Below are 12,512 nucleotides of genomic sequence, written 5' to 3'. Positions count from 1 at the left end.
CAATATGTAAATTAAGAAAGGTGATTTAGATTTAATATAATTCAGAATAAAAGCATACATCCTTGATATTTTAAAAACATGAAATTAATATCAAAAACAAGTATTTCCCTCATAACATCATTGGAACAAAAAATCGCTGCTCAATCAGATGGTCTATTATTACAGTAATAAGCCCCTCAAAACTATATTTGTATTTTGACCTAAATCTTTCATATATTTTATTCAGGTTAATTCTAATCCTATATTACATGTAATCTTAAAAATATAATTCCATCACACATACATAATATTGTTTAATTCTTTATAAAAAGACGGCTTTAAAAATTAAGGTTGAAGTAATATGTGGTAAGTCTAATTATAGTTTTGTATGGTCTGAACTGTCTGTGCCTCTAAAATGTTTATTGCTTGATTGTTCAGATAACCCTCTCATCACTAATGCCCATAATGTTGGACACTTAGTTGACATCCACTGCAAGAATATAAGGTATAAGTGAATACCTATCATAGCCTTTCTGTTGTAACAAAGTAGCTGACTACTATACATATTCATCTCATTTCAGTAAGTTGATTACCTATGAGATTCAGTTATATACAAAACATAATGTAAAAACAAAATAAATCATGTATCCAGGAAAATATAGGTTGCCCAAATCCATCAAATGAGTAATCATGAAAATAAGGGAATCCACAGTGTCTTCTTATATATATCTCATTCGTTCAGGATGAAAATTTCAGGAACTCAATATCGGCTCTCCCTTGACACCATTTGCGAGTATGGTCTTGAGGAAACGATGATAGTCCGTTGGAAGGGGACAATAAATGGCTGACTCATGTTAAGAGAGAGCCATATCTCTTGCACATTAAAGACACCCTTGTAGATTTAAAGAGTAGGCTAATGCCGCTACAAGCAGCCCTCGCACTGGCAAAGTGGAAAGGGATTAATATAAGTTGCAAAACTTGTTTCCCAATCCACTATAAATAAATATGTTTGAACTATATATATCTCAACTTTTTGAAGCAAAAACTAACATTTCATATAATTATATCCATGCATGGAATAACAAAGACTTTATTTTAACAGTAAAGGTTATAAAACAATCCTACAGTTACTTTACCAACTGATTAACAAGACTGCAAACCCCTATTGCTGTAGAATGGTCAATCTCTGTTTACATACACCATTTAGCAATGTACCAAATGAAGGTCAAGCCAACCAATTTTCAATAAATATTTAATGATGAATTGTTTAGGGTGGTGACATCAAGACATAGAAGACAAATTGACAGTCTATCTTTAAGGATTTAACACAGAACTTTGGTCCTTTCAATGATTGTAATATATTTAGTGTTTACTATGGAATGTTAGAGACCAACTTGGTTCTGACAGAAAATCTTTGTTTGTAGATTTGTTTCCCTAACAGTTTGTTTTGGCCCAATATATTTGCAGGAGTAAAGTCTTTTCTTAAAAATAATACTTAAATCATAATAATACACCACTGAATTTACTGTGTTTCACTGAAATACTAAGTAAGTATAAAAAAACTTTAAGAAATACTAGTTTACTTTTTGGCAAAATTTTCCCAAACTGACCCCCACTCTTAAACTGACAGTTAAAAACTCTACAAAGTTAATCAAATATAGTTCTATTGATTAATTCTCTTTTTACTATATTCAAATTATTACATTTATTAAATTTACCATATGTGAAAGTTACTTTCATAATTCAAAATCAATAAGCAGCTCTCCAGACCACAAATAATGTTATATATCATATTTTTGCATGTTCCATTCATCATAAAATATAAGGCAAAAGCCTAAGACCCTAACATAAAATTGAAAATGTCACATGCCTGGTGAGCTGTTGAGAAATATCAGTTTTATTTACAAAAAAAAGTAAAAATCCCAAAAATACTGAGCTCAAGGGAAATTCAAATAAAAAAAAACCTAATCACATGGCAAAATCAAATGACAAAACACATCAAAAATGAATGGACAAGAACTGTTATATTCCTGACATGGTACAGGCATTTTCAGATGTAGAAAATGGTGGATTGAATCAATATATAAACCAGATGCTCCGCAGGGCGTAGCTTTATACGACCGCAGAGGTTGAACCCTGAACGGTTGGGGCAAGTATGGACACAACATTGAAGCTGGATTCAGCTCTAAATTTGGATTGTGATTAAATAGTTGACACAGCATAGGTTTCTGACACAGAATGAATGTGTTATAATGAACTTAAAAATTTTGTTTTCTCTTAGAGCAATTCACTATGCTGTTGAATATTAATCCTCTCAAAAAAATGTTTGAAGAAATTTTCTTTTTATTTATGAAATTTCAAATGAGAAAAATTGAACCCAATTTTTTAATCACATCCCCCTTTCCCTTATTCCAAAACTAATCTCAATTAAAATATACTAATGGAGTTTGCAACAATAACTACTCATTTAAATACATCATAAAATATTAAGATGTAAAAAAACTGCTTGTTATCACTGAATGGTAAAGATCATTTAAATTTATCAGTTGGTAGTAAAAAGTGAATATACATTGTATATTGTATATAACAAAGATTTAAGTTGATTCTGGACAAAGAAAGATAACTCCAATTAAAAAAAATTCTTGCAATAAGATATTTCTTGCTTACTATTCTAGACAAAGAAAGATAACTCTAATTAAAAAAAAATTTTGCTATTTCACAATATTGTGAAATTAGATATTTCTTGCCATTGCACAATACTGTGCAATTGAAAAGACTTGCTATTGCACAATACTTAATATAATAATTTTAGATCCTGATTTGGACCAACTTGAAACCTGGGCCCATAATCAAAAATCTAAGTACATGTTTAGATTCAGCATATCAAAGAGGCCCAAGAATTTATTTTTTGTTAAAATCACTTAGTTTAATTATGGACCCTTTGGACCTTAATGTAGGCCAATTTGAAAAGGGGACCAAAAATGAAGAATCTACATACACAGTTAGATTTGGCATATTAACGAACCCCATTTATTCAATTTTTGATGAAATCAAATAAAGTTTAATTTTGGACCCAGATTTGGACCAACTTGAAAACTGGGCCAATAATCAAGAATCATTTTTAGATTCAACATATCAAAGAACCCAACCGATTCATTTTTTGTCAAAATCAAACTAAGTTTAATTTTGGACCCTTTGGACCTTAATGTAGACCAATTTGAAAACATGACTAAAAGTTAAGAATCTACATACACAGTTAGATTCGGCATATCAAAGAACCCCAATTATTCAATTTTGATGAAATCAAACAAAGATTAATTTTGGACCCTTTGGGCCCCTTTTTCCTAAACTGTTGGGACCAAAACTCCCAAAATCAATACCAACCTTCCTTTTATGGTCATAAACCTTGTGTTTAAATTTCATAGATTTCTATTTACTTATACTAATGTTATGGTGCAAAAACCAAGAAAAATGCTTATTTGGGTCCCTTTTTGGCCCCTAATTCCTAAACTGTTGGGACCTAAACTCCCAAAATCAATACCAACCTTCCTTTTCTGGTCATAAACATTGTGTTTAAATTTCATTGATTTCTATTTACTTAAACCAAAGTTATTGTGCGAAAACCAAGAATAATGCTTATTTGGGCCCTTTTTTGGCCCCTTATTCCTAAACTGTTGAAACCAAAACTCCCAAAATCAATCCCAACCTTTCTTTTGTGGTCATAAACCTTGTGTCAAAATTTCATAGATTTCTATTAACTTAAACTAAAGTTAAAGTGCGAAAACCAAGAAAATGCTTATTTGGGCCCTTTTTGGCCCCTAATTCCCAAAATGTTGGGACCAAAACTCCCAAAATCAATACCAACCTTCCTTTTATGGTCATATACCTTGTGTTAAAATTTCATAGATTTCTATTCACTTTTACTAAAGTTAGAGTGCAAAAACTAAAAGTATTCGGACGCCGCCGCCGATGACGAAGCAGACGACGATGCCAACGTGATAGCAATATACGACGAAAATTTTTTCAAAATTTGTGGTCGTATAAAAAGCAATACGAAAATAAGAATAATTTGATCCATCACTTCATTAATGGTTGTTTGATACAATAACATTAGGGTTGGCACAAAACTTGCTTTGGAGTTGGCAAATTCATTACAAAAAATATTATAAATCTATAAACAGACTTTAACTCGGTATTTTCAAGAGAAAATCTTTACTAAATTGTTTAAAAGATTAAAACATCCATATTATATCTGCCTTAATAAAAATTTAAAAAATCAGACGTAAAAATGAAATTGGTCCTTTAAAGCTCATGTAATACATAAAAGTAGCAATCACCTGTTCAGGCTAGTATATGATATCAATCCCTAACAAACTTATTGAATGGATCACTAACAGGAAAATTGGTTAACACATGAAAAACTTCTACTGTACAAAATTTACTGATGTATATGTATAATATAAGTAATTATGTATTTAATTTATGTTTTAACCACACATCCTGTAGTTCTATTTCATTTATTTCAATAGATTATAAATCTCCTTCATACCCATTCATCACCCTGGTTCATTCACATCAAGTCAATACAAACTTATTATACATGTATAGCACCCTTCAAAACACAAAATTGTCACTTTATTCCAAATCAATGACTTCTTATACAAGTACTTAAAACGTTTGTATATCATTAAGGTGAAGTAAAACATTCAAGATAATGGTCATTCAAATTGAAACCCTCCAACCTGCATGGAAACCATACGTTATCTACAAGCAGATTCTTATAATACATTTTTTTTCAAATTAATCCAATATTTACCATATAATATTTCATCCTAATAAAAAACCAGCGTCAATACATATTTAATATTTTTTGTTGAATTGAGAAGCTGTTATAGGTATTTTTAAAATGGTTTCTAAAACACCATGCTGACATTTTGGGATAAACATTTGGATTTTAGAAATTTTAAATATTTTGCAATTAATGTGATTTTATTCAAAGCTATAATTGTCTGAATAATAACACACTTATTGCTTATTTAGAATATGCAAAGCCCTGTCTGTGAGAAATATTCAAATTAAGCCAAACGTGTTTTAACCAACAACTTAATTTTGACAAATAAATTAAATTTTGATAAGATTTTCAAATTTATTGAAATTGTTTTAGCATGAAGCTAAGTAATATATATAGCCTCACAGGACTATTTTAATTTCAAGTAGTTTTCATGCAGATATTACATGCTGTTTTATACTCAAAACTATTTTATTTTTCGTCAACATACATTATAAGTATGTGAAAAGTATTATTCATATCCATATTCAAAACTAAAAAATGAATAATAAAGTTTATATATAGCATGATGGTTTTTTTACATTAATTATTAGGCCCTACATTTCCAACAACGATCTTTATATAGACCTCCAAGGAGGAGCTTTGATAAAAGCAAGATTATGAAAGGAAAATTTTATGTTTGAGATTCAAAATTGATCAATCGATGTTTGCTTAATGTCCAGTGGCCAATACTTCATGCTTGTTCAGGACAATTCTAGATGAATTGTATATTCTAACAAATTGATAATTACTTTTTTACTTCAAGGGATGAAGCTAACAGTCCTTTAGTTTCTTACATGTCAATGCATTGCAGACAAAAGGTGTATGCGCAGGTTTTCCCACCCCCTCCCCAAAAACCTGATATATGACAAAAACATAAAACACCATATCATCCTCAATTTCTTTCTGTTCAATATAAATTAATAACATGTCTATTAACAGCAAAAGTAATTATTTTCTATTTAATGACAGCTTTCTCCTGCCAAGTTTGATAGAAATCCTAACAACAAATCTATGTCAACAAACACCAGCCAGGACCTGATCTCTAATGATACACTCTCCATTGATCAGTGTTTGTTATGCTATATCACAGAGGAAAAGAATCTGTCAATAATGTTATCAAAGTATAAATAATCAAATCAGTTCCAATATATGTTCGCTCAGTTTTTTTGCTTTACTTTGACAATATTCTAATTTATTTTACAAGAATGATGTCATACTTTCCATTGACGTTGTAGGACTATTGACTCCACTTAGATACCCAGTATATTTCTTTACTACAACTAACAATTAGCTATTAAAGTCACATACTTAATGCCCAACCGATAATTTAAACATTAGTATTCAGGATGCAACTTTTGAATTTACATTTTAGTTTTGAATTTTTTGTTTGTTTGTAGAATTGGGAAAAATAAGGTTTATCATCAGATGAAATTGATCATGGCTCCATCCGAAATTCTCAATTCCAAACAGAGAGGATTATGGGATAGTCATCTGTAAATAAACTCAAACCGCCTAAAAAAGGAATTTGTGTCACTTTCTCTTTCAATTTTTTTCCTTCTTTCTTTGATTTAAGTGAAATAATTTTCTGCCACAGTTCACAGGTTTAGAATGTTCACACATAACCCCATAGGTCTTCGTGACATATCTTGGTTTTTTAAACAGTATTAATTTACATTTAACTACAATTAAAATTAACTGTTTTCGTAAAAGTATTGTTAAAATAAATTCTTTTTACTGCACAATAAATTCTGAATACATAAAATAACAGATCAATTTTCACAGGTTTATTTAATAGAATAAGCAAGTATGAAAGGAATCATACAAGGAGATCTAAGCACTGTGACCCGCAGGGTTAAACATACCCCATAAATTTTTACTTATAGTTTTAAATACTGATATAGTTGTCAAGGCTGAAATTAAATGCTTTTAAACTTCTGTGTATATTCAATTTGAATTTTATTGAATATTCGAGTGCAGTATCAACTCAGATATTGAATTCATTATTTTGTCAAGTCATTTAGACTGTAAAACTTAATAATGTATATAGCAACCAATAAGTAAAATCATCAACACACATACCCAAATGATATAAGTTCAACAAAATATGACGACAATTCAATTACTCATGAAACATACTACAGACGAACAAATAAAAATGTAGGCCCTTTCTTTAACACACTTGAAAACAAACTTCAGTCATCACATTTTTTTTATATTTTAGAAAATACAAAATTACATAATGCATTTTATTGAACACTATTTGTAGCTTGAACTTTTTAAAACAAGAGGCCTCTTTGAGTCTGAATCACTCATCTTTCAAAATATATTATGTATTGCTGATCAACTATGCTGTTGACTATTCATTGTTGAATACAATATATCAAGAGAGATTCAATGTTAAGGTGTATGAAAATAATATATTATGCACCTCCATTTAATGTTTAATTTTACACAATATTCTCTGAGATTGTCAAGTAACTGAAATCTATTCACGTTCACTGGCAAGAAAAGACAACACAAACTTTATTGATTGATTGATTTAAGTTTAAGGCCACTTTCAACACTATTGCTCAATTTTCTGGATGTCAGTTTTTATTGGTGGCTGTAGCCACTTACTTTATACCTGATACCCTAGCCAACATTTAGGGTAAGTAAAAATTTGGTCTATTATTTTTAGATTGTTTTTTGGAAAGGGTATATAGTGATGACAGTAGCCAACTGATGGCTATAGCTTCTTGGCAATGTCAGCTGAGAAGGTATTTTATTAGACTTTACAAATATGTAAACCAATACTACACCAATTATGACAACTTACGATATGCTAAGTTTGTGAAACAGATACCTCAAAATGAACCCAAGAAAACCTATGTAATTCTATGGTACAATTATATGTGATCAAATGTCTTGCCCATTGTACATGTTGTACATTTTATTGTTCATATATTTAGATTCCTTGAGAGTCTATTCTAACTTTGTTGTAATTACATTCCTAACTTCACCACCACGGTCTTTCTGTCTTACCTACCTTCATATACCAGGCTCTTTTTCTTCGTCTCCCTCTCGACAATATGGTAAATTGATATGTCCTTCCTATTTCTACACACTATGGTTTCCTGCCTTACCAAACTTACTGTACAATGGTATCACTTACCTCCCTCCACAAGCCATAATCTACTATCTTACATCATATGCCTGAGTTACCTCCCTTACCTTTTTATCTCCTCCTAATGGTTTATGGTCCATGTTGTCTTTAGATCCAACTTTAGACTGAGCTTTCTCTTTAAAACTCAATTTCTGTGATTCTATCTGTAAGCAAACATTTGTTTTAAGTCAAGAGGACTATCCATTTAGAGAGACTGCAACTGAACATGCTGAATGATACACACAAACAAAGAATGACACACACAAACAAAAAAGAAACTGATTAATTGATTGATATTTGGTGTTTTAACACCACTTTTTAAGAAACGCATATAGGCTATTTCGTTTTTATTGGCGGAGGATGCTGGAATGCCCAGAGAAAACAACAACCTTTGATAGGAAAACTGACAATCCTAGTCAATTAATATTAGAGTCAAGTGCACCCTCAAGAGCTGGGTTCAAACTCACAACTGCAGTGTTGACTGGCTAGTGATTACAGTAGTAAATACTTAGACCACCTGTCCATCGAGGACCCATAAAAGGCAACTGAAGCTCAACAAATGGTCTATATCTATACATAAGTGTCTATACAATATTACAAGCTCTAAGTCATCATCAGTGAGGAAAGAATATATTTACCAGATACATTGAAAGATCTACTATCAATATAAGATTATATCATTCCCTGAAGGATTAAGAAATGACTAAAACCTAATACCACTCATTAGGTTCCATTCATTATTGTATTTGTATATTGTGTGTGCAATGTATATCCTTTTAGCGTTTTTCATTTTTTTCCAATGGAGTTGGAAGATATCTTTGAGTAAGAGTTTGAATGTGGAAGATATCTATGAGTAAGAGTTTGAATGTGGAAGATATCTATGAGTAAGAGTTTGAATGTGGAAGATATCTATGAGTAAGAGTTTGAATGTCAATTTGGTATCTAAAATTGAGAATGGAAATGGGGAATGCCACTTCTTATGAAAACATAAAACGGAAGTAATTTAAAGAGCATTTTAACCAAATAATATCTATATTTATCAGAACAGGAAATAAATGTTATTTTATTCATCTTCATAAAATATTTTTAACTTGAATTAACATAAACTTGAGTGGGTGTTTGTTTGTCATGTTTTCACTGCTTTCAATTGGCACCATAATATACCTTCTTATCTCCGCCACCAGCTTTGTGATTCATGTGATCTTTAGAACCAACTTTGGACTGTGCCTTATCTTTAAAGTCTAACTTCTTATTTTCAATCTAAAATAAGATAAATGATTATAGGTAGGAGAGTTCTATAAAATATGACTGCATACCCCTGATTCTTGTTTTTGTCTTTTATCTGAAATCAATAGAAACAAATTGTGACACTGATGAGAATATGATCACATGCTTGGTTATGAATAAAAGTATGATCTTAAAATGAAACTCCATAACATGCAACTGACATGACGTTTAAAGAACAAAATTTTACAGCAAAAGAACAAAGGCTTTGTTAAACAGTTAATAAATTAGTTGAAGCCTAAAATCAATGGAACAAAAAAGGAAACTCATTTATAAAATTCATTAAAAAAGAATGGAAGTCGTTTTCCCACAAATAAAATTCCTTATATGTTTAATCAATTCATTTGTTAATAATACCAATGAAATAAGTATAAAATTAATTTATATCTTATAGAATAGAATTCTAAATACACAAACACTTTCACACACACAAACTTAGCAGTAGCACACCCATCACCTGCATGTATATTTTATAGTTAGAAGATTATACTTATCACCTAAATTGGCTAAGATAGATAAAGGGAGATAACTCAAATTAAATTCAACAGCATCAAAACATAAAATAACATACATATTGGGCAAACTTTTTCGGGTACATTGTATATGAAAGCCCAAGTTAACACCATAAAATATAGCCATCAAGTAAAGACAAACTGAACAAAACTTATATTTATTTTTGTGATATACGTAACTCTTATCTACATCTAAGCTTAAGATTTACTAGTAGTGCTTCTTTCAGGTTTAAAAAAGGTCATAGAACTTAAGCAGAGCAAATGTCACATATAGTATGTAACAAAAAAGTAACATAGAAGGACTTTCCACCTGTGAGGGGGTAAAATCGGAGTATTAACCCCTTTTCAACACAATTCAGAAAACATTAATTGCTACGCCATGTGACCACTATATGTCTGTTCCCAGCAATTATTATAAAGAATTTTGGGAAGCATTTAAACAACATCAAAAATTTAAGTACCCCCCCCCCCCCCCTGAAGAAATATGTTTCATAAAAAATTACAAACTGTACAAGATGTTTGATGTCTGTTTGAAATAGATGTTTATAGAAATATGTAGATGAGACACATTGGTTTTGGTAAACAGATGTTCATACCAACAGATGTTCATACCAATATCAATTGTATACATTAGACAAACAACATTCAAAGCTTGTATTTCCAAACATAAAGTTAAGCCTGGTTTAAACATCACATGAGGTATGGAAATTCACCAAAAACCATATCTCTTGATTACAAATATAAGAAGGGCACAAATTAAATCAATCAAACAAACAAACAAAACAGGGTATTTGTCTTTTTTCCATCAAATCATGTGCCACTTATTGGAAATCAAAATACTTTATATCAATTTTTAAATATCATTTAAGCGTCATTAAATTTGCACATTATTAGTTCTCAGAACCAACTAAGTAGTCACTTGTTCACTATTTTAAGTAGACAATTCATTTGTATCACATGTTTTCAAGAATTCAAACATAAAGAAGGTTTAATTAATATGAACAAAAATATCAAAATTTCTTAAAACGCTTTATTATTTTTTAATTAATTATATAATATCATCTAAGACAGGTTTATTTTTCTAAAGAACGTATAGAAATAATAAGATTTATTCATGATCAAAAGAATCTATAATTTATGCTAGGATTGGTATCTAATGCACAAATATGTTCAATTTAGACACATAATTGAAATTTAAGTAAATCAAAGCCTTTTCAGATTATTTTTCAAAAATGTGGATCCCGTTTTTATTTTCTGAAATAACACTTAATCTCCTCAAAAAGTAAAAGGACTCAATTTTTCCAAAATCTAATTTATTCAATTCAACAGATTTGATATTTTCTGAAACTTTCTATTTCATTATATTAAACAGATAATATTATTCCAAAAAACTCTTTCCATTAAATTCAACACGGTGTGTTCCTATCATGTACTGGTATATGTGCTGTCATATCAACTTTTCCTCAACCCTCAAACAATAAATACCGGAAAAGGAAATCTGTGTGTCCCTGACCTAGCAGTATATTGAGCATTTTCTAATGAGTTGACTTTAGAATGTACATTCCATGATAATTTCTCTTCATGAATCTATTCAAATACAAATCAGTAATGTATTATATAAATAATTGGTTAAAGGGAGATAATTACAAAAATAATTATAAAATTTAAAAAAAAATATTTCAAAAAATTATTTAAAAAAATGTGTTTAAAAATATTATTATATCTTTTATAGCATTAAATTTAAAGGAAAGGATACTTTTTCCCTTTTTTTTTGTAAGTGTTTTCTGAGTTACTTGATTCTCTAGATCTATTGCACCACAAAGTAAAAGTTCAATATTATCAGAAATGAATAAGTTTAAAAGATATAAAAGATTTTCTGTAAACTTAAACTGGAAATAAAGTATCTTTTATACGATAACTGTAAAATAAACTTCCTACTTTAACATTCCCACCTCCTGGGGAATAATGTGCATTTTCTAATGAGTCTACTTTAGAATGGGTATTCCAGTTTAAAGGATGATGCTCTATCTGTTAAAATAAAATGTATATAAAAATTAAAAAAAAGTCATTCTTTATATTTTTTAAATTATCACAAGTCGCAATTAATTTAAACTCCTTATTGAAAGAAAATTAATAATTATATCAATTTTGAAAATAGTAACATTAATTATTTAGAAACATTTACAAAAAATTCTAAATCTAAAATTCTTAACTTAATACATTTTAGATATCATGGTTTAAAATAAATAACTATGGCAAGCCAATTAAGTTGTATTAGTTAAAAAATCCAACATTGTGTAAAGTCAGCAAATAATTTGACAGTAAAACAAATTGAAGATGCATTGTGAAAGGCATGAATATGTATAATATATAATACAACAGTCAAAACTCAACCAAATTACTATTTATCTCTAAAAATCTGTGTTTTATCTGTTCTTTATATGTGAAGGTATGATTTTGTTACATCAAACACCAAGGTGATCATGACCTTACTTGAAAATGACCTCCCCCTGGTACATAACCAGTGTTTTCCAAGGAATGAACTTGAGGTTCTGCTTTCCATTTTAATTTCTCTGTTTTAATCTATTTCAAAACAAAACAGACATTTTGTTGAAAATAATATACTTATGGTATTCAAATCACTGTTTTTAATAATATTTTAAATATTTTTGATTTAGATGTGAAAATTTTGGGCGCACAGCAATACTTAAGCTCAAAGCTTTTCAATATCTTTACAAAAAATTCAAAAAAACAAACTGCTTAG

The 12,512-nt window shown here is 29.6% G+C and overlaps 1 protein-coding gene across 6 annotated transcripts in view; it reads right to left on the bottom strand.

Annotated features, from left to right (window-relative positions):
* Positions 1-12,512, bottom strand: part of LOC134706722 (microtubule-associated protein 2-like) — a 102,937-nt gene that overhangs the window by 23,401 nt on the left and 67,024 nt on the right. For 4 of the 6 annotated variants that reach the window (XM_063565914.1, XM_063565917.1, XM_063565913.1 and 1 more), the window contains 2 exons: positions 9,117-9,212; positions 8,021-8,116 (listed from right to left, as the gene is read on the bottom strand). In XM_063565914.1, the coding sequence (XP_063421984.1) occupies positions 8,021-8,116; positions 9,117-9,212 (192 nt within the window). Of the gene's footprint in view, positions 1-8,020; positions 8,117-9,116; positions 9,213-11,233; positions 11,336-11,686; positions 11,777-12,241; positions 12,332-12,512 lie in introns of all 6 variants that reach the window. The other 2 variants (XM_063565911.1, XM_063565912.1) reach the window with 1 other exon arrangement.

This window comes from Mytilus trossulus, chromosome 2, assembly GCF_036588685.1.
Source record: "Mytilus trossulus isolate FHL-02 chromosome 2, PNRI_Mtr1.1.1.hap1, whole genome shotgun sequence".
Lineage (NCBI taxonomy): Eukaryota > Metazoa > Mollusca > Bivalvia > Mytilida > Mytilidae > Mytilus > Mytilus trossulus.
The sequence above is the reverse complement of the archived record's forward strand: the minus strand, read 5'-3'. Positions and strand labels throughout refer to the sequence as shown.